This window comes from Morone saxatilis, unplaced genomic scaffold, assembly GCF_004916995.1.
Source record: "Morone saxatilis isolate NCDOM2014 unplaced genomic scaffold, NCSU_SB_2.0 Contig17, whole genome shotgun sequence".
In the NCBI taxonomy this organism is placed as follows: Eukaryota; Metazoa; Chordata; class Actinopteri; family Moronidae; genus Morone; species Morone saxatilis.
In genome coordinates this window covers 28,828,666-28,850,979 of record NW_023339729.1, presented here as the reverse complement: position 1 = coordinate 28,850,979, position 22,314 = coordinate 28,828,666, and the positions used below count along the sequence as shown (strand labels likewise).

The following is a 22,314-nucleotide window of genomic DNA, read 5'->3' as shown; positions in this document are numbered from 1 at the left end:
ACAAAGATGCTCAAAAAAATGCTCAACATTGAAAGACTTGTCTTTTCTTGCTCCATGTCCTCATGTCCAGCGCTCTGAAGCGGATCATGGCAAAGAGACCTTTTGTCATCTCTCGCTCCACCTTCCCCAGTCAGGGGATGTACTCTGGTCACTGGCTGGGAGACAACAGGAGCCAATGGAAGGACCTGTACACATCTATAGCAGGTTAGATCACTTAGACGCATGTATTACTCAGTATACAGCCAACGGCCAAACTAAATTATTGCAGCTTTTAATTGATTTTATTGGCATGTTGTTCAACAGAATGTAACCTATTTAGAGGTTTTTATGACAGATTTATGTTGTTGTATAACTGCTAATTTGAGGGTTGTGCAGTGGCAGTTACACATTTATTGCACACACTACTGTAAATATTCTGTCAACTTCAGTAAAATGAGGAGGACCAGTAACACCCAAGCTGATTTCTTAAAAATGTGTATGAGATTTTTAGTTTACTAGTTAAATAATGGTTCCCTGTCTCAGATTCTCTGCTTGTCCTCCCACCTGTCTTTTGTCTCCTTCAGGTATGTTGACCTTTAACCTTCTGGGCATCCCATTGGTGGGAGCAGATATCTGTGGCTTCAGTGAGGAGCCACAGGAGGAGCTCTGTGTCCGCTGGACGCAGCTGGGAGCTTTCTATCCCTTCACACGCAACCACAACGCCATCGACATGAAGGTAAGATCTTACCATCACTGCTCCAACGTCCCCATAAACCACAATGAATAAATACACTCAGGAGCTATTAAAGCACTTTAGTACCAACTTAATTATGTTATGCCTACACGGCAATACATCTGTTTCTGATTCTGATTATGCTTTATTTAGATTCCTGTGGTCTGTCCTTCACTTCTCTGTAGAAATCTAACTTTTTATTTTGTTTGGTTTGTTTATTTTACAGCCTCAAGACCCAACAGCTTTCAGCCCTCTGGCTCGTACAGCCATGAAGCAAGCTCTGCTGCTGCGTTATTCTCTCTTCCCTGTCCTCTACACTCTCTTCCATCATGCACACTTACATGGACACACTGTTGCACGACCGTTAATGTTTGAGTAAGTAATGCTGTTCTCTTGATCTAGTTGTTATTTTGGCTGTACTGCGAGGGGCTTTACCTTGCTGTATGCATCCTGTATTAACTCAAAAGGTTCCCAAAAGATGTGAGAACTTATGGGATTGACAAACAGTTCCTCTGGGGGAAGAGTTTATTGGTGACACCGGTACTGGATCCTGAAGTCGACTATGTGGACGGTTACTTCCCAGAGGGCCTGTGGTATGACTACTACACGGTAAGACCCCACACTCTCACTATCAACATAGCACACACAGAGTACACAGTGTTATATGAGTCTGGAACAACATGGTGTAAACAGCATACTGTACTAACAATCTGGCCACATGTGCTCCTCTACCTCCCAGGGCATCTCTGTGCACAGTAAGGGCGAAGAACTTCCACTCCATGCACCTCTAGATAAGATCAACCTGCATTTGCGTGAGGGCTCTGTTACACCAACACAGGTAAACACAGGTTTCTTTGTTCAATTAACATTGTTGCTGTTCTTATCTTATCTGACGTTATCTTATATATCTTGACATCCTTGATGTTTTTTGGGATAACTAAATATTTGTCACAGCTGAAATATTCGTGGACATATGCGCAACCTACAGTCAGTAGTTTCCAATCTCATATATGTTTCTCTTTGTCTCTGTGTATGTGTGTACAGGTGCCCAACTTGACCCTGTCGGTAAGCAGCGGTCAGCCTCTCCATCTGGTCTCGGCTCTCTCTGATGATGGTTCAGCCAGTGGAGATCTGTACTGGGACGACGGAGAGAGCATCGACAGCTACGAGACCAATCAGTACTCCTACATCATCTTCAATGTGGCTCAGGTACTCACACTCAACTAGTTTTGCCTTAAAAGCAAAGAAAACATCCACCCTCAGTATCTGCCTTCTAGCCTGCTTTGTCTGATTACCCACATTTCAGAAAAAACCTCTTCAAACTGTGTCTTAACTTGTGATTCAGTTTAAGGTTATGCGTGTAGATGAAGTCAGAAAGTGAGAATTGCCTCTTCTACTCAACAACAACATCCCTTGTAGCAGCTGTGCATCCTGGCCTACTGGGGCTGAGGTCTCATCCATGGAGTTCACCAAATGTTGTTAGAAAACTGCATGTTTTAGGTTCTGACATTGGCCGTTGATGTTGAAATAACTGAAAATCTTTAATCTTTCAAACTGATTTTTTGCCACACTGCAAATAATTTCATTATTCTCTCTTTCCCCTGTAAGAGAAGTGACACAAGACAGAGCAATAATTTAAAGCAGTATTAAATAATTATGATTGGCAGCAAATGTGATAGCATTTATGTTTGTATCCGGCAGACACGCGGTGTGAGCAAACAGTGGACTATTTACCCATCCAGCAGACACGAATGCATTAGTTAATTATTAATTCTGAGTAATGTTTCTGGCCACCGGATCCAATATTTACTCTGCTTCTAGTTCTGTTTTTGGTCTCAACCAGCTCCTGAAGGAAATATCTGGCTCGGTTAATTTCTCCACTATGTTCACCTGCTGGTCACTAACTTTGTCTGGTAGTTATTGCGCGGTGGGTTTATCAGCTGTGAGAGTGTACCAAAACAGTCTTGGGATGTAAAACCACTGACAACTGCCTCATTTTAATATAAAAATATTGAGTAGTGCAGTTTTAATGTCTAGTTTTTAAGCAACATTAATTCAAACCGTCTGCTTATTTTGTAGAACGTGATGACATCAGAGGTTCTCCATAGCAACGTGGAGGCCACATACATCACCGTGGAGACTGCCTCCTTCTACGGTGTGAAGCAGAAGCCAAGCAGAGTGCTGGTGAACTCCCAAGATGCAGGGTTCACCTACAATATCAACCAGGTGAGGTCAGGGGCCAGGGGTACTATTGTTGAGCCTAATGTTGATGGCGTAGGATATTAGGATTATTATTTTCCCCCACGTTAACATGTAAGCAGTAATTAAATGTTGTAGTCAGCTGATGGGGAGATCAGTTTAATTGCTTCTATATATCTTTTGGTAGTTATAAAGTTTTATAACCTGACCATATTTTTTTTTATATAAAATAAAATCTTATGTAAAATCTGTAAAGTAACTAGTAACTATAGCTGTGAAATAAATGCAATGGAGTAAAAAGTACATTATTTATCTCTGAAACATAGTAGAAGTATAAACATACATAAAATGGGAATGCAAAAAAAATCAGTTTTTGTAAGTGTGTTTGTACTGTGTGATTTGCAGTTTTAATACAAAGTTCACCTCATTACAGTAGGCGAATTTCATAAAATGTATTATTTTTTCAAATTAAAAGCATGTCCAGTGTAACTTAAAGGTATTACAGAGCCTCTTGCTACTTCCTCTGCAGTACATGAGTTGTGTAGTTTTCTAGTGTTTTATGGAGTTTATCAGAATGAAGAAATGCTTTGTGCTGAAATGTTTTCTTGCCTCTCTTTGCAGGTTTTAACAGTTGCAGATCTTGGTCTCAACCTCAGTCAGAACTTCACCATCAGCTGGATGTAATGAATCAGATGGTTTTTAGCGTTTGGTTTTATTTGCTGTTGGATATTAGAGCCACTAGCTGGCACACAGTTGCAGGACAGTGATGCTCCTTTGTGTTTAGGCTCTGTTCTCCAGCACACTGGATGTAAAAGGGAACAATAACTGAGGTTAAAGTGTGAATTTTCCACTTTAAAGTAGTTCACATTCGTATTGGTTGAACAGTTTAGCACTCTTAGACCTTTTTATCCCAGAGGACTGTGATTCCAAACTGTTTCCCTGATGTGGTTGCAAAATCCCTCAAATTAAAGCGTCAGCACTTTAACCTCATGGTCATTGTTTCGTTTCATATCTAATGTGCTGAGACGAAACAAATATACGCTAAACAGAAAAGACAAAGCATAGGTACTCTGGAGTGAGTGAGGTCAAGTTTGTGTTAATCATATTTATAGTGCGACGTTAAAAAGAAAGGGGGACTAAAGCTTTTTTTGGTGTACAGAAACACATGAAAGCATCTGAAACAACAATACGCAATCACTGACCTACAGTTGTCTGGACAATGCTTTAAATATCTGTGTGGAATATTTAATGTTCTAATAACTTTAACTGACTTTAACAAAAAGCTTGGCTTGGCCTCGGTACCTTTTCTTTTTTTTAAGTTTTATTTTTAGGTCATAAATCAAATCTGTGTTTTTTTAATTCTCATCAGCAGAAAGATGACGTGCAATAAGTGAAAGAGATGTAAAATATTGTGCTTGAATGCTTTTACAGCCTATTTTTGCACTAATTAGTGTACTGCAGTATTGTAAAGGTAGATACAGGTGCCTTATGATTCCTGTTTCTGTGTTTTTGAGCGTCTCTGGGTTTGTTCCAGATAATTAATTGTCCAGCGTTATACTGTAAGCACTGAAGATCATAGTACTGCTATGCACGAGGATTACTGCATTAACTGCATAACTACAGTATACTAAATCAGCCATAAGTGTTCTGCAAACATTCTGCTGTGAATCTTCTCAGACTTCTGATGGCAGAATCCTGCTTAAATTTGACCTTAATGCTGTGAAAATCTGATTTGAATTTATAGTCTTTCTCACAGAACACTAACTGTGAAAAGCTTTCACCTTTTTTAAAAGCAACTTTAGAATACTAGAATAATTTGTTTAAGAAACCTTCAATGCTTGTGTGATGTAAAGAAAAACTACACCAAAATATTTTTAAGCATGTAAAGACATCAATACAGAGTATATTTTACTGTCATTTGTGTTAAAGTAACTGAAATTGTGACTAAATATTTGCAGCATTTTATGATGAATTCTTGTGGTCGATTTTCTTTTTGTGTGTAATTGCTTAAATTTAATTATATGAACAATATGAAAACTACTTGAGTTGTACTGGATCTTTTTTCTATGTTATGATCCTTTGGGGCAGCAACAGGTAAAGACAATGGTAATTTGGTGATTCCAAAATGTCTTGACCCCAAATTCAAGGCAGAAATTTCATTAAACTTCGTGATGAACAGATTTCGTTTGAATGAATGCTATTTTAATCTGAGGTGCTGAAGCACATTTGCCACTAGAGGACACACTTTCTCAATGCCGTGGAGATTGTTGGTCTTATTCCTCACAACAGATACTGTTGTTTCCCCAAAAGATGATTTTCCACATTTATCTGTTTTCAGTTATCCTTGAACAAATTATTTAAGCCACATACGAAGATTAAGGTTAACAGACAGCTTTATTATTAATAGAATAATGTTGAAATATAGCCGTCTGTATCTTTTAATACCTGTTGTGCTAGAGTGAATTACGACCTTTGTAGACTATATGGCTGGTTAATATTTACCTTTATCTATTTTAGTACAGTTGCAGTTGGAGCCATTAACAAGGTTGGAATCCTTGTGTGTGTTGGCTCAAATTAACAAACTCATATCTAATATTTTCCTTATTTTTCTTTTAAATGCATCAAATATTCCTCCAGTATTCTTTCCAGCTGAAAGATTCTAACTTTTTTTTTTTCATCACCTCCTCTTCTTTCTCTTTCTTCTCTGTCAGTGTTTTCCTTTAATCAGCCCTCCATCCCTCTGCAGCCTCTCTATCTCTCTGTGTTTTTACTGTCTGCCATTTGAAACCCAGTGCTTATGTAGATAGCGGATTCTCAGGATGTCGGTCATTAAGATACACAGGGTCATCTGAGGACTAAATTAAATTAGCTTGTCTCTTTAAAAATGGAAATAAACAATCTCTATAGTATGTGCTGCTCCCTGTAGAAACTAGCCAGAGAACAAGATGTAAACTGAAAGAAGTGCTGAAGCAAAGCCAAAACTCTGACTGGATCTCATGAGTCATGACACCAAACAAGTACATGATTGTCCTCAGTGCACCCACACACACACACAAACACACACACACACAGACAAACATCAGCTTCAGAAAGTGAAAGCAAACGACTTGTCCTGTATTCTCCTCTGATAGCAAGGTTGAGTTATCCTGATAGATTTGCGATAGACATGTTTTTATTGGCTCTGTGCAAACGTTCACAGGCTAACTGTTTCCAGATGGCAGTTTGTGGAGGGCACATATATCATTCAACAGAGGGGGAGGAGAGAAAGAGCGGAGAGAGAGAAAGAGCAGCAGGGGTCTGTCAAAAGCATTCTGCTCTACTGACGAGGGCATTTCCTGTCTGGATTTGGGAGGATTAACTATTTGTGTGTGGGGGGTGTTTGTATGGTCGGCATGTGGAGAGGGGGACAAAGTACGGGACTTCACAGGACTTTTGGGGCTTTCTGCACATGTTTGATTTGAATAACCATGATTGTAATGCATGTTAGGAAAGGAATGAAAGTGGATATATAAAAGCAAGAAGTGATTTATTGTCAGGGTTTACACATTTCTGAGAAAAAAAAAAACATTGTTGCCAAATAGTGTTTAGATCTGGGCCTTCTGAGGTTGCTTGTTTTGTCCAGTTGAGTCCTATTTATGTAGCTTATTTCATACTGAAAGCATTCAATCTAATTTTAATCATTTTTGACAGATGGTTATTGTGCAAGAGAGTCTTGGGGGTCATAATAAAGCTAAATGTGGCTTCATTGTTCAATTGTTTTTACTTTTCTGTTTTTTTTTTTTTTACTTGACTCATAAACAGTACAACAACACAAACTGCAGCTCCTTAAAGTGTGTGTTCCCTGTTTCTGTATTTACTCCATCGAGATCACCAGTTTTGTGAAGTCAACTCCTTTTTTGCTATCCTCACATCTTGGAGAATCAGTTAGGATTTGGTTTTGGGTTTGTGATTAGAGTTAGATTTTGGTAATGATTAAGTGAAGAAATGTCGTACATGGATGTCACGTATTTTTTTTAAACTTCAAAAAAGAAAAGATTAAACTCTTTAGGGCAGGTACTTTGAGCTAAATGGTAGTGTCAGCCTGCTTATATGCTCACAGACAACGCTAGAAGAGAAGTGTGAGCTCATCCAGGCACAAATATTCAGGTGTAGGATAAATATTAATTTAATAAATAAATATTTATTTGGAGCCCATCTGTGTGCAGACTTTTTCACAGTGACGATGCTAACATGCTCACAATCACAGTTAACATTTGCTAGTTAGCAATAGCTGAAGCTGATGGGAATGTGATTCTTTTTGTAGGTATTTTGCTAAAAACCAGCTTATTTAGTCCTTCATTAGTCTGTATTTGTTCATTTGAATTTGGTCTTTGTCAAAGTTGTTGCAAGGTCTGCTACTCCATGACATTGCTAGTCAAACATCTACCCTGTTATCAGCTTTACTTTTTTTACTTTCCCTTTCTTTTGTTTCATATCTGCTTTACCATCATACTAGTGTGTGTATGTGTGTGTGTGTCTGCTCTTAATCATTGTCTATTTATTACAGAGTCCAGTTCTGGCTTGAAAGTCCAGTAACTTCCCCACAACTGACAGATTCCAATGATGGTCTGAAGCTTTATTCCGTTATCGATGATTTAAGTGGTGTCCATTTAACTTTAGCATCTGGCAAGACAAACAACATCTGACTATCAATGAAATGACGGCCATGTGACCGGCGTAAATATAGAAAAACCAGTTTGACCAGTTTGAGAGAGAAAAATCATTATTCATGACATGTAGTCATGGGATTAAAAATGTCATATGAAAGAAGTTCATGCAGAGGCTCAACCATGACTAATACAATCATGTCAATCTAGAAAAAAAAAACAGGAAGCGTATCTCTCCACCAAGGCTGCACATTGTTTTAATTTAACTACCAAACATATCTCCAAGTTTCAATTGAACTGCGTGATGGAATAATCACTTATCTAACTGCAGCTGTGATTTTTGGTGAATACCTGAATCATGTCATAGACATTTTTAAAGGATTTCATCAGCTGTGCAACATTTAAAGTGAAGCTGAGCAACACTGACCTTTTCTGGTTGAAGGTTTGGCCACACCCAACAGTGATATCACAGTGTACTGAACACACTCAAGAGTGCACGTCTACATCACTGCAGTGAGGTGCGAATTTTCAACCAGTGAAGATGCATTTTAAGGTGAATCAGAGTAATTTTCTATCACCATAAATGTGTTATGGGTCCAACATTCACTCTCTTTTAGCTTTGTTTTAGTTTCCATCAACTCCTGAGAAAAACATCTGACTCTTTAGCAGCTAAATTATGTTTACCACCTTTTTTTCTGCTGTTTGGTGCTGGGCAGGTAGTGTATAGTGGATGTCTGAGACCTTTATTGCTTAAAACTGGAAATAGTTGATCAGAATAAAGAGAATGAACCAAAACAGTAAAAAAAGAAGCTGAAAGACGCTAAAAAGCTGTAGAGGTAAGAGGAACTTCAGAATTTGGTGATAATTTTTTAGCACTACGAGTTATCCCTTCCACATACACACAGTAATTTGATCCATTGCTAATATGTAATGTTGATTAATGCAGCTTTAAAGTGAACTAGCGCCACCTACAGGCAAATTGCATGAACTAGGGCTGCTTAATGTTTTGATGTTAAAACCTGTGAATTTAGTGAAAATGAGCTCAAATTTGAAGAAGGAATGGTGGAAAACAACATTACATTGTGGAAACTTCTGTTGGCGGGAATTTGTGAGATCTATATAATAGATACATGTTTGTGATGATTTATGAATGACCACATGGTGGCGCTATCTGCACCAGTAACTATAACTTGTTTATTTCTCCCAAGGCCTTAGTTTCGACTGGTTTTCATTGAACTCTCCAGAGAGGGAAGTAAAGTATTTGCAAGATTGAATCAGCAAAACAAAGCCTCTCTCTCGCTGTCGGCCTGCTGCATTATGAACAGAGCATGTGTGCAGGTGTCAGGTAACTAGTGAACAGACACCACCCGCCTCCTTCAACACACCCAGCTGACAGGACAGGACAGGCTGACTTACACAAGCAACAACCACACCTGGTTAACTGGTTTCACATTTTATCCTCCATTTACTAAAATAGCTCCATTATAATCCTTAAACAAATATCTTCCTGTAAAAGCAGCAAATAGAAATATGACACAAACATGTTAGAGTAACTATTGTTGAGTTAATTTTGTACTTAAGAGGTGATTTTATTTAGCAGGGCAGCAGAGGACCTGTACCCTCGGTTTTGTTTCTGGGTATTTGAGGGTTTTTGAGGAGTTTACACACAACATAATTGCACACAAATTACATGTGGTGGGGTTTTTAAGGGTAGCTGACTCTGGTATTCTTTGTGGTATATGTTTAGCATCTTAAATGTGCCAAAATAAAAGAGGATTATAAGCCATTCCTGGTAATCTGGAGAATTCTCTGGAGCAGCATTTACACCATCATATAGTGAGATATAATATAGCAGTTAAATTAAAAATATATGGACACCCTGGTAGCTCACCTGGTCACTGTACAAGTGTCATTATCAAATAAAGGCAATAAAAGCCCAACAAATATTTAAAAATATAATCATGGGCGGAGCAGGAGGGGTGGCCTCTGGGGCTCTGGCCCCCAATGTTTTCTCAAAAGCCTAAAATCTTTCAGACTTTAAAATTGGCTTGAACGTAATTTCAAAAATCAAATTAACAAGTTCTATTACTGGGGAAGTATCGCCATCTATTACAGGTCCAACCTGTCTTGTGTGTGTTTCACTCAGTCGCGTCACCTCAGTGAGGAAGCTCGCTAACCATCTTATGGACTATGGACATGAGGTTTTTCATGAGAAGTCAACATCAACTATTTATTGCCTCTTTTTAGACATCGGGAGTGAAAATGAGTCATCTTCAACATTTGTAGTGTTATGGTTTCAGGATGATGAAGACAGCTGGAAAACAATTAGAAACAAAATCAAATGTTTTTCTCTGTGCAACTATCCCACATTTTTCCCAAATGATGTACAGAATTTGTGTTTTGTTTTCTGAAATGATTTTAAAAGAATAATGCATATAGCTTTCATAAATAGGACCCCTGGAGCCCCCCCATAGGTTTGGGCTATACAACATCCAGCTCCGCCCCTGTATAGAATATAAAAACTTTTCTTTTCTTTTGTTTTTGGTGGCTATAGTTACAAACTTTCTCGAGTAATTTAGACTCATAATCTCATAAAATCTTATCTATGGCCCTGTGAGTACACACACACACACAAACACACACACACACACACGGGTTAAGAGAAACACAGAGGCGGACTGAACTCCACCCATGTCGCGTCACTACCGACCTTTCACAGGTGTCACATCCACTTTCTTTCCACCTTCTCATTCGAGAAAAGGTGATTCTCACACACACTCACACACACTCACACACAGGCCCTGCTGTCTGTCACTTCCCGGATCCAGCGGGTTCAAGCTGCTGTGGAAACTTTCACAAGTTTGCTGTTGGAGGAAGGAGGGAGAGGTGGGGGGAGAGAGATCTTTGAGCCTACAGCCGCGCTGCTGCTCTCACACACGGATCAGTTCGGGATCTGAGCTCCGGGATGTCGGCCGTGAAGGCGCTGCAGCAGTGGTGCCGGGTCCGGTGTGAGGGCTACCGGGATGTGTCCATCACCAACATGACCACGTCCTTCAGGGACGGCTTGGCTTTCTGCGCCCTCATTCACAAACACAGACCCGATCTCATGTAAGTACTGAAACCAGCAGACTGGATGGACAACAACGCAGGGACTGAGAGAAGTGTTTGGAGTTTCAGATTTTTATAAAACACACCATGTCAGTGGTGTTAATATCCAGGATGTGAAGTGTTTAGAGAAGAATGAGTCTGTTGGTTTTACTTCCCTGCGTTAAGTTTCAGCGGTTCTTTGATTAAAGGGAACAAGCTTCAGCTTTAATGGGTCTGTAGGAAAAGCAGGAGCAGGAGCTGTGGACTGTGGAGCTCAATGTGCAACCACACTGGCCCCCCCAGCAGGTCTGCAGGGAGGGCCACTGAAGCTTATTATAGTTCAATAAAACTGAACTAAAACTAAAGTGTGGGAAAGCATTTTAGTTAACTGAAAGTCAAATAAAAACTAGACTAGTGTACTTACAAAACTGAATAAGATAAAGTGAAAATATACAAGAAATGTCTTTTAGTTTTTGGTCTTTTGTCAGATTGTCAGAGAACAAGTTTAAAACTAACTAATAAAAACTAATGAACTAATAAACTAGCAAACCCACTCTGGAAACTAAACTCAACTGAAAACAGCTGGTAAGATTTGCATATTTATACATTTGGATTGGATTTTATTTTTCTGTATCTGACTAATGTCTTTGGACATTTTACTCATCCTCGGTTAATCCTGTTGCTCAGTATTTATATTATTGGGTGCGTAGCTGTAGACGTAAAACTCGAGACTTGGACTTGACTCGACTTGACAGAGATTTGAAAGCAACCACACTGACCTATACAATCCTGGGTTTAACAGAACAGCAGGCCTATGGAAGCAAATAATGGTCTTAAGGATTTGAATCTTGTTTATAAGATTATAAGGTATATAATTGTGAAAATGAATCACTTGTGCATCTCGGTGTTGAAATATAGATACCACAGTATTTATATTATTTATGAAATATTTCACTTTGAAGGCCATCTTTTTGAATTTATGTGGTCTGATCTGTTCAGTCACACTAAAATTCAAGATTATGAAGTTGAAGTTGAACCTGAATGTAATCAGTCAGTCATTATTTGCTTCCGTAATAGCCACACATGATTTAACTATTAGGCTTGTTCAACATGAACATCACCAAAATACTTAAAAACTGCTCTTTTTGTCTCATTTGTAAATGAAAGTGGCACAAACCTCTGCTATTCATAAGCTCTCATCCAGTTTAGGGCAGCAACTAATGATGTTTATCATTATTAAATATAATCTCCTGATTTTCTCTTTGTTTGTGTAGTGCATAAAATGGCAGAAAACAGTGAAAAATGCACAAAATGCACGTTCCCAGAGGCTACAGTGATGTCTTCGCAGTGTTTGTTTTATCTGGCAAAACCCAAAGATATTCAATTTACGATGATGATGATGATGATGATGATGATGATGATGATAATGATGATGGAGAATAGAAGCAGGAACCAGTTTAAGTTTGGAATTTTTGCTTGATTAACATCTTAAACGAGTGATTGATTATCAAAATGATGTTGTTTATTGTTTCAGCTCTTCTCATCTCTGTGGCCACTGTTACTTATTACTGAAAGTGTGTGCACTTAGAGCTGTAATTCTGAGTTGTGTGGGATCTTACACAGATTGTGTGTATGTGTTAAACATAATGTTCCTTCTGGTTCATTGATCAAATGTTTGGAATTAAGTTTTTACAGGAAAGTAAGAAGGACATGTGCTTTCATTTTTTCCCAGGATTTCCTTGTAACTACCTGGGAATTTCCACTGGGGAATAATGAGCAATATTTAGTACTTGCAGCTGTAAAGCCTTTTTGCGCAAGATGGTCTGAATAATATCTCTCCACGTCAGGCTTTGGCCTATTTTTATATAAAGGCTCGACTCACCATCTCAAGTTGAACTTTGGCCAGTTTCACACACAGAGACGCCTGGTTTTGTTCCAGAGAGGCCATTATGGCCGACACACAGTAGTTTCATTTTAAGAAGAGGCACAGCTGTTCCAGTCTTTTCCATTCCTGTTTTTACCTGCAACTAAACTAATGTGGACAAACATTTCATGTTTATGTGCTGAAACCCTAAATATTGGTTAAAGGCTTCAGTTTCCTCAATATAAACGCTCTGAATGCCGGCTGAGCTTTCTGTAAGTTTCAGTGTATTGATGACACACTGGCTGTGTAAACATGAGATCTGTGACACCACAGCTTCTGTGTAATGAACTGATCAGTCACACTGGCAGTGTCGTGATATATGTCAATGTTAGGAAGCTGTGCATGACTAAATAACACATGTTTGGTCTAGACTGCCTGTGAACAAATGGATGAAGGAGGAAAGAGGGATCACATGTGTTTTGTTACTCATTTTGTTCTCCTCTATTGCAGCAACTTCGATTCACTGAAGAAAGAAAATGTCTATGACAACAACAAACTGGTAAGACGTGACATTCTGCATATATTGACCTCTGAATGTTTAAAATGTTTTTTGAGTTTCTCCTGACAAACTTATGTCTCTCAAATACACACAAGGTTTCAGTAAAGTACATTTCTCTCCTGATCCTCCAGTTAACAAATGTACTTGTTTTTAGCTCTGCTAGCCGCTCTACAGATAGCACTGTTTCAACAATTACTGGATGAAATATGAATATGATTTAAAGGTTTCCTATAAAGTTTTAGACCTCTATGAAGCTGTTTTTCTAGGAGTGGGTTCATTTTGTGTATCTCAGGTGATAAATTGTCAGTGGTTTCCAGCATTTTCGGTTATGAGTGAGATGTCTAAACAACTATAGGATGGATTGCCATGAAATGTGGTGCAAATATTAAAGGTCCAGTGTGTAGGACTTAGTGTCATGTAGGGGAGTAGTGAGAAACTACAGTGGCTGCATAATGCGTGAAAAACGCAAACAGCCCTATCCAGAGTTAGTGTTTGTTTTGTTCCATCTGGGCTACTGTAGAAACATGGCGGTTCAACATGGTGGACTCTATGGAAGGTGACCCATGGCGTCTGTTGATATAAAAGGTGAACTAACTATTAATGAAAATATTAGTCAATAGATCTTCTCAATGTTACACACTGGACCTTTAATGTTCCCCTCAGGATGAATTGTAATAATATTTTGTGATCCTCTGATTTTTCATTTAGCGCCATCACCAGGTCAAAATTGTAACTTGTCAAATACTTTGTTTTATGACCAAATTACTGCAAAATGAATGACGTTCCCTCCGCCTCAGCTGTACGTACTGGTTATTGCTTGTTGGCAAATATGTCTAAGAGTGTGAGCATGGTAAACATTATACCTACTAAACATGTCAACATGTTAGGATGCTGACATTAGCATTTAGCTCAAAACATTTTCAACTTCATTCTTGACCTTTTAGAAGTAGTATTTATGATAAATTAAACTCAAACGAAGGTCCACCTATGAGCTGTTTCCAGGGTTTTCAACCACACGTCACAATTTCCTAATAGTGGTGATGTCTACACTTGACCTAAGACGTCACCCTGGTCTGTGGGAAATTGTGACAGACATTTGTAATTATTTTCTGACATTTTATAGACTAAATGGTTAATAAATCAGTCCAAAAACCATTGATTGATTAATCTATAATGAAAGCACAGCCATAAATTGTTTCTACATGTCTGTTGGCTCTGGATATTGCTTCAGCACCACTTGATGTTGGGTAACAGGGAATTTTCTAAATCAAAAAGCGTTAGTGTTCAAACAAAGCTGAGAGGAGAAGTCATTGCCAAATACAAAGTGTTTCAATCTGGGCACTTTGACGTTGGCTAGTTTGTTGCATTCTTTACTTTCGATTTCTCCCGGGAGCTTCATTATTAGACTCTTTGGGACTGACAAAAGCTCAACATCACAAACTTTTGCTCTTTGCAGTTCAGAAGAATAAAAGCCTAATTTTGCAGAGATTATATGGCACTATTCAGGATCTTAACTGAAACAAAGCAGAGCACGTTGGTCAATAAAACCACAATAAGCTGTAGAGATTAAAGTGCCATAGGGCACAGCAAAGCAAACAGTGTTTTTATGGCTCCCTTGATCATCTGATTGCTGATTAAATTCTGCCTTTGGTGCTCGTTGGCCTGCCTCTGCTTGTTGTTTCTTTCTGCTTCCATGGAATTGCTGAATGTGAGTCTGGAAATTCCTGACTCCCAAACTACTCTCTTAACACATAAGGTGTAGATATAATCTGTGGTCAGAATTCTTCCATTTGCACAAAACCAATGTCCACATGGGTGGTATGGGCATCTAAAAGCAAATGTCAGGCACTTAAATAGACAATAAAAAATATTTCTTTTAAAAAAGGACCAATATCTATTGGCACTCTGGCTTTCCTAAATTCTCTCAAAAAAATCCTTAAAGAAGACCCTGGTAAAGCTAAAATCATAAAAAGAAAACACTCTATAATCTTTTTCCAACAGTCTATGCGACTGATCAAGCAGCAGAGGTCTTGTATGAAGTGTGCTAAAAAAGGGCTGCGCAATTAATTGAAATATTATCTAAATCGCAGTGTGGCCTAGTGCAATATCCAAATCGCAGAAGCTGCAGTTTTTTGATAATGGTAAAATGTGTGACAAATCAGCATTATAATGAAGTACTGTAGTTCTGTAGTGCTACCCTGGCCTATAAATCTTATTCTCCAAATGTAAGAAAACATGTTTGTTCATCACAATTTAATAGGTTTTTTTTTTGTTTTCAGTGAAAATAAAAATTGTAATGCAAAAGTTATCATTCCCACTAATTGTGAAACATATCATAATATCTGTCAAAATAATCACAATATGATTTTGTAGGGCTAGTTAAAATGGTCTCCAGGTTTTTCAGTGGCGTCTCACAAAGTCAGACTATCTGCTTTGTATTTGATTTATTGCTCCATGTCCATCTTTGGCCCCTTGATCTAGAGTCTAAAAAGCCATCCTGAGCTTCTCCTGTTTTGATGGATAAAGTCGATGTTATGTGCAGGCGTTCAAGGTTGCGGAGGAGGAGTTGGGAATTCCAGCTCTGTTGGACGCAGAAGACATGGTGGCTCTTAAGATTCCTGATCGCCTCAGTATCCTGACATACGTTTCACAGTACTACAACTACTTCCATGGACGCTCCCCGAGTGAGTATCAGTGTCTTACTGTGTGCGTCACTGCCTTTATCCCCTTCTTCCTGTCTCATCCGTTTATACAGATATATATTTATCTATGTGTTTGCTGCAGTTGGTGGTATGGCAGGAATAAAGCGCCCAGCTGAGGGCCCCACAGAGGAACCGTCCGGGAAGAAGAACCAGCCGGTGGCGTCCAAGGTGTTTCCCTCTTCAAAACCCGCCAGAGAGAACAGCCCTCCCCCCTCCTCCAACATCACAAGGCCCGCTCCTTCACCGAAGCAAACCAGAAATGCCACGCAGGTAATGTTTGCTGCCTGAATACTTCACAAAAGCATTTGTAAGTTATGAATCACATTTGAGATTCCTCGGCTATTTTGGAATTACTTCACTCACGAGAAATGTGGAAGTTTGTCAAGAAGAAAACTTTAAAGATGAACCCGAATAACTAAAAAGTTCTGTTGTTGTGTCTGTACCAAACTGCTATTACAAAATAAATACCCCACGTTGCCTCAGATCCGTTACAGCGAGTACGGTAATAAATGAGCTGTTCTGAATGAAGTTGTCATTCCCACCTCATGAACCCTCTCTCAAACCTTTCTTTTCTTCTTCCAGGATGAGAAATCCCATCCTACAGGCACCCTGAGTAACAAATGTGTGTCCTGTAACAAGCACGTTCACCTTGTGCAGCGACATCTAGTGGACGGGAAGCTTTATCACAGGAGCTGTGCGAAGTAAGGGCCCATGTAAATTAATTGAACCATAACTGATCCTTATAATCTATGGAGACTAAAGTGTGCCAGCAGAACGTTTGTAGATGTTTTAAGGTTTTAATTAAAATCAGTTAATTAATTGATGAATCTTAAAAAAAGCAATTATAAATTGATTAATTAAATTTTCATTTGAATAATGCATTACTAGATTCCTTCACCGATTTAGCATTGCACTCCAATAATATTTTTAGACTTACAATTAACAGTTTATTTAAAAAAAGAATAAAAAGTACCCTACATTACCCACAATGCAACACGGCCCTGAGAACGTGGGTGCCTTAAAATGCTAGTTTCAAGCCCCTAACCTCAACAAAAATTAGAAGCGGGCTACAGAGGTCTGGTGAGCTCACTTATTTCTAACTAAACACCTGCAGATTGTTTTATATTTTTAATATAAAGACCCAGTTTGACTCAAGTGACATCACTTGAGGCAGTTAATCAGATTTCACGCAGCTCCTTCTGAAGCCACAAAAGGCTTTACAGCTTTTCCATATATGTAAGCAGACTTTGATGTGTAAAATTGATAAAAAAGGCTTTTAACATTTAATTTTTCTTCCATTTACTTCATTATATTCTATATTATGGTTCATTTGTGTCCTGCTTTAACATTTACAATTTAAAGAATAACTTATTGCACTTCTGTGAGGTAAAAGTAATTCTGCTTCTGATTCAACAGAAAATCAACAAATTCTGACAACATCACATTCACACTGATCCGGGACATCTAAAAAATCAACATGCCTTTATGGAAAGTTTATTTGAAGTTTTATTCTTTCTGACCTCCACACACTGTGGAAATCCAAGAATTGCACACTGTCTCTCTCATCATCCAGGATTCATAAAACACTAGTTATACTAAGGGAGTGTATTTAAGCTAAGACTTGACCAACAAAAGCTCAACAGGCCAGCGGTTGAGCTCTGACTCTCCCTCTGAAGTGTGCAGGGTATAATTTCTATCTTGTACATTCTGTCTTTTCAGGTTGCTGTCGCCTGCAAACACAACTGCACCTCTTAGAGATTTACCCACAAACACTGCTGTTTCCAAATTCAGCCCTCTGCCAGACTCCACAAAAACCTACACAAATGCTCCCACTTATACCCCCTCCAGACTGGGACCAACATGGCTGACGGAGAAATCCAGCACCCCTCCCAGCACTTTTTCTACTCCATCTCCTTACCGGCCTGCTTCAAGTCTCTCTTCTGCTGCCAAAGAGAGTCAGACATCTTTATTCTCCAAACCCACAACTTCACAGACTACTGAATCTAACTTCACCACAACCACTTCCATCAACACCAGGCCCACTGCTGCTCCTCGTACCTCAACCACGGCGGCAAAGACGATGCAGTCCAAACTCAAGTTCTTCCAGTCGGACAACACCGCTAATGATGAAGAGAAAAAGACTACAACCACCAACATTGACATTAATAAAGGGCAGAATGTGACTGGTAAGGTCCAGCAGGGCGCAGCAGGTCAGGCTGTGACTGTTGTTGTGAATGTTGGTGGTACTGGCAGAAAGAGCTTGGACACAGGTGGGGAGAGAGCTAAAGCAGCTGGTGTAGGTGGAGATTCGGGAAAGGCGTGTGAGAATAATATGACTAAAGCATCTGCAGCAGCCTTCATCTCCAAAAAACTGGAGGTGAACAATAATAACAACAGTAAGCCATCGTGGACGACTGTATCGCTGAAGAAAACTGACAAGTAAGTACTCATGACTAGACTTTTTATTAACTTGCCTTTGCCTGACCTCTACTGGTGAATAATAGCATTTATTAACACTTCACATGTAATCAGACCCTCTCAAGTCGAGACTCCTAAGAGGGAGACAGAGGGTGTCAGAGGGAGAGTGAAGCTGAGAGCAGACCCCTCACTCCTCGCCGACCTGCAGACTCCGGACATCCCGAACGCTGCTCCGAGCCCGGCCAGCAGGAGCGGACTCAGAGCCAGAACCCCAGAGAGAGGCGGCTCAAAGCCTGGCAGTACATCACCCAACACCTCAGGTTAAACTCACACACTTTGATAGCAGTAGTTGTTTTCTGGTATAATGCCTGTTTGTGTGTGTATAACAGTTTTTTATGATGTTAGCAACAAGGTTTATTTCCGGTAAGGTGGTGCGAAGCTGCTGGGAAAACCCTGATTTGTTAGTGGTATAAATGGATGAGGAAATGGTGGTAGTACTTGTTTAGAAAATATAAACTAGGGCTGGGTGATTACAGTTAAAAAAAATCACAATATTAGTTTATTCTTTTTATTTATTTATTTATTTATATATATGTATATGTATATGTATGTATATGTGTATTATTAGTCGGGTATGAGGGATACGTATATGGTATGGTAGTAGGTCTAGGGGTAGTTAAGTATGTGTAGTTGGTAGAGGTAGTATATGTATGACTGTATGGTGTAGTGATAGTAATGTAGTGGTGATATGTAGTGGTAATATATGATAGTATATATGTAAATAGTATATAGTATATGTTATGTTATATAATTATGTACTGTAGTAGTATTGCTACTATAGTATATGAGGGTATATATTATTGGCTGGATAGTAGTATGTGGATAGTAGTGGTGGGTATTATGGTTGGAGAGTAGTATGGTGTGTGGGGCGTGAGTAGTTTATGGTATATGATAGCTGTAGTAGGTGTTAGTATTATATATTGTGTGTGGTAATATATGTGTTCCGCTCTTCAAACCACCAGAGGAAAGCCCTCCCCTCCTCCAACATCACAAGGCCCACTCCTTCACCAAGGCAAACCAGAAATGCCACCCAGGTGAAATCTGATTAACTGCCTCAAGTGATGTCACTTGAGTCACCCTGGGTCTAAAGACAACAAGTTTGAAAATATAAAAGAATCTGGAGGTGTTAAGTTAGAAAGAAGTGAGCTCACCAGACCTCTGTAGCCCGCTCCTCATATTTGCTTGAGGTTAGGGGCTTGAAACTAGCATAAGGCACCCAATTCTCAAGCCGTGTTGCATTGTGGGTAATGTAGGGTCATTTTAATTATTTTTTAAAATAAACTGTTAATTGTAAGTCTAAAAATATTATAAGCTATTAAGTGGCAAAACTGTTGTCACGACAGCTACAGTAGTTTTTACTCTCTGTATTTGTATGTTTCCTGCATTTCCACTGGCTGATCAGGCAAATTAGTCCGCTGATGTATGAAGAAGTGATGGCTGTTTTTACATGTCATGCGTGACTGTACAACAACAACGAAGAGTCAGTCAGTCTGTCGTGTACTTTCTTTTGTAACTCCATGTTAATGTGTCGAAGAACAATGAACAAAAAACAAACTGGTTTGGTGGCTGAAATAAAATGCTCTGAATACTCGACCAATCAGAAAGCCCCCAATGTTCCTTTACCTCTGGAAAGTACTACCCCGCAAGCAAGGATTTAATTTTGGGTACATTTAATTCCTGTGGTGGAAACGTACTGAGTTCCTCCAAAGGTTCCTAGTCCCTGGTGAGAGTTCCTGCAGTGGAAAAGTGGCTTTTGTTACACATACTGTTCACAAAGGTAAAGAATGAGTTTTACACACACATCTTTTGTAAAGGCTGGTTTTGGGAAAAAATACTGTTTGCATTGCGTGGGATTTTTCCTCAAAATGTGGGAAATTGATTCCTCAATGCCAACCTGAAATCAGCCTGTTCCTTCACCCTGTACATGAGAGTTACTGTTGGAAGAAACACAGCAGGATGCACTTAATGTGAACTTTAACATCGTTTGACCTCCTGTTGGTGGAAATCTCTTCATAACGAAGCAATAGAAATAGGAACTGACACTGGATAGTGGGTGGGACTGTGGTGTGATGAAGGAACTGCAGCTGAAACTGAAAAACACTCAATCTTTCTTTGATTTCTTTTTTCTCAACAGTATCAGAAAATCAGTCCCCTGCCGACTGGAGGTCAAAACTCAAATCCATCTCCAAAGAAACCAAGTAAGACTTATTTGATGTTAGTAACTAAACAGAACAAGTCATATTCTATTTCCATTTTCTGTTTCCTGTTATTTCCTTGCCCTTGCTGGCTCACTTCCTAATTTCATACCTCCAGCAGGGAGTATCTGTACGTGGGTGTGCTCACAGCACATCAACATCATCGAGCGTTAACTGTGTGAGCGCTTTTTTCCCCCGATGTCCTGTCCATCCATCCATCCTTTGATCCAGTCTTTCATCCATCTATCCAACCATCACTCCCACAGGAAGTCTGTACCTGCTGCTCCTCCAAATGGCTCGGCCATCATTTGTAGTCAGGGCTTTCAGTCTCTCCTCTTCCGCCACATGCATGTGAGCCCCAAATGGTGTCATGACTGAGTAGAGTCCTCCATGGTGCAACATATGCTCAGTGCTCTGAGTTCCTTTCCCCAGATGACCTTTCCTCCCACTCCCATGAATCAAAACTGGAGTGAGACAGAAAAGGGACGACTTGTAGGAGCAGATAAATTGCCATTAATTAAATTCTGTCTTTCTTTTTCTCGTTTCTGCTAATCCTCCATCCATCTGCAGACCGGCTGGTCCTTCACAGTCTTCCCCTAAACCCTGGGCTAATGGAGCTGGAAAGTCATACACTTCAGAGCTTTCTATTGGTCCTTCCCCCAGCCCGAGCATTTCTGTCACTCCAGCAGCACCAAAGGGTAACGTGGTCACCATAATTGTAACATTGTTATGTTTAAATATTATTTGGACAAAACAAAACCCCCTTCACATTGCTATCTTGTTCCTAATTTTCCTTATATGGACATGACAAGGTTTAAATGGTCTCCTTAAAGGTGAAAGTGAATAAAATATGATAGATATATGAATCATAAACATGAATAAGACCTTTCTGCGTTTCCTATTTCTTTTGTCTTTGTTCTTAAAACTCTTCTAAATTATTTTCTGCATTTTATCTCCTTCCTGTTTCAGGATTCCTGAATGGTCAGGAAGACCTAACTGCGAATGGTTCCAAGTCAGAGTTGAAGATTTCCAAGGTACTGAATCCAAAGTCATTTTAAATTGAATCCCTTTGAGTTTAATTTTTTTTTTCAGTCAAAATAGGCATTTAGAAGATGACACCCTGAGGCAGTACATGTTAATCATCCATATACTACTGCATAGTGCTGTAACTTCACTACAAACTCTACCTAAAGCATTTTAGCGTTAACGTTAACAAAGCTAGCTAGATAAGGTTGAATAGCAGTAATTAAATGTGTGCCAAAACTAAAATAATAGGAAAACTATGTAACTAATAAATAAAACGAGTTAATGAAAGATATTTACAGGAATAAAATATGTTTATTTACTCTTTTTTTTTTTTTTTTTTTACCAAAATTTTCACACACCATATTAATTATTTAACTAAACTATTATTTATTAATGTTTTACTCATCACATTTGGGGCCTCGCAGTAAGATGTAAGGATGTTTGGCATTTGTCCACCTTTTTTCCTGATCTTGTCTGCGTGTATGTGTGTTACATGTGCAGACTAAGCCGGACTACATTCAGAAAGAGGACATCATAAAGGAGCTGCAGGAGATTGAAGATAATTTGAACGAGTTAGAGAAGAGGGGAGTCGAGCTGGAGATGAGGCTCCGCAGCAGTGAAGAAGGTGAGATAAACACACACATACTGTATGAGCCTCCTATTGGGTCAGAGTCAGAAGAGGGAGGTTATTTAGGATTAACTGTGTGTGTTTGTGTGTCAGAGGGTGAAGACGACTCTCTAATGGATGAGCTCATGGTCGAGTGGTTCAACTTGATCAGGAACAAGCAGGTGGCCATGCGCCGGGAGTCTGAACTGGTCTACATGTGAGTACACACACACACACAC

The 22,314-nt window shown here is 39.2% G+C and overlaps 3 protein-coding genes across 5 annotated transcripts in view; 2 read left to right on the top strand and 1 right to left on the bottom strand.

The window, feature by feature from the left end:
* The window catches only part of si:ch73-12o23.1 (lysosomal alpha-glucosidase), a 12,195-nt gene extending 7,244 nt beyond the window's left edge, over nucleotides 1-4,951 (top strand). For both annotated transcript variants that reach the window (XM_035660407.1, XM_035660408.1), the window contains exons 14-21: nucleotides 71-204; nucleotides 564-715; nucleotides 939-1,087; nucleotides 1,180-1,321; nucleotides 1,452-1,550; nucleotides 1,757-1,921; nucleotides 2,792-2,938; nucleotides 3,533-4,951. In XM_035660407.1, the coding sequence (XP_035516300.1) occupies nucleotides 71-204; nucleotides 564-715; nucleotides 939-1,087; nucleotides 1,180-1,321; nucleotides 1,452-1,550; nucleotides 1,757-1,921; nucleotides 2,792-2,938; nucleotides 3,533-3,595 (1,051 nt within the window). In that variant the 3' untranslated portion in view covers nucleotides 3,596-4,951. The remainder of the gene's footprint in view (nucleotides 1-70; nucleotides 205-563; nucleotides 716-938; nucleotides 1,088-1,179; nucleotides 1,322-1,451; nucleotides 1,551-1,756; nucleotides 1,922-2,791; nucleotides 2,939-3,532) is intronic.
* LOC118327159 (bifunctional apoptosis regulator-like) overlaps nucleotides 1-22,314 on the bottom strand; it is a 337,943-nt gene that overhangs the window by 47,589 nt on the left and 268,040 nt on the right. The window lies entirely within an intron of this gene.
* Nucleotides 10,341-22,314, top strand: part of micall2b (mical-like 2b) — a 21,752-nt gene continuing 9,778 nt past the window's right edge. The window contains exons 1-12 of the mRNA XM_035660410.1: nucleotides 10,341-10,665; nucleotides 13,019-13,067; nucleotides 15,610-15,751; nucleotides 15,852-16,039; nucleotides 16,352-16,470; nucleotides 17,489-18,208; nucleotides 18,302-18,507; nucleotides 20,382-20,445; nucleotides 21,013-21,140; nucleotides 21,412-21,476; nucleotides 21,970-22,093; nucleotides 22,190-22,292. Of these exons, the coding sequence (XP_035516303.1) occupies nucleotides 10,523-10,665; nucleotides 13,019-13,067; nucleotides 15,610-15,751; nucleotides 15,852-16,039; nucleotides 16,352-16,470; nucleotides 17,489-18,208; nucleotides 18,302-18,507; nucleotides 20,382-20,445; nucleotides 21,013-21,140; nucleotides 21,412-21,476; nucleotides 21,970-22,093; nucleotides 22,190-22,292 (2,051 nt within the window). The 5' untranslated portion in view covers nucleotides 10,341-10,522. The remainder of the gene's footprint in view (nucleotides 10,666-13,018; nucleotides 13,068-15,609; nucleotides 15,752-15,851; nucleotides 16,040-16,351; nucleotides 16,471-17,488; nucleotides 18,209-18,301; nucleotides 18,508-20,381; nucleotides 20,446-21,012; nucleotides 21,141-21,411; nucleotides 21,477-21,969; nucleotides 22,094-22,189; nucleotides 22,293-22,314) is intronic.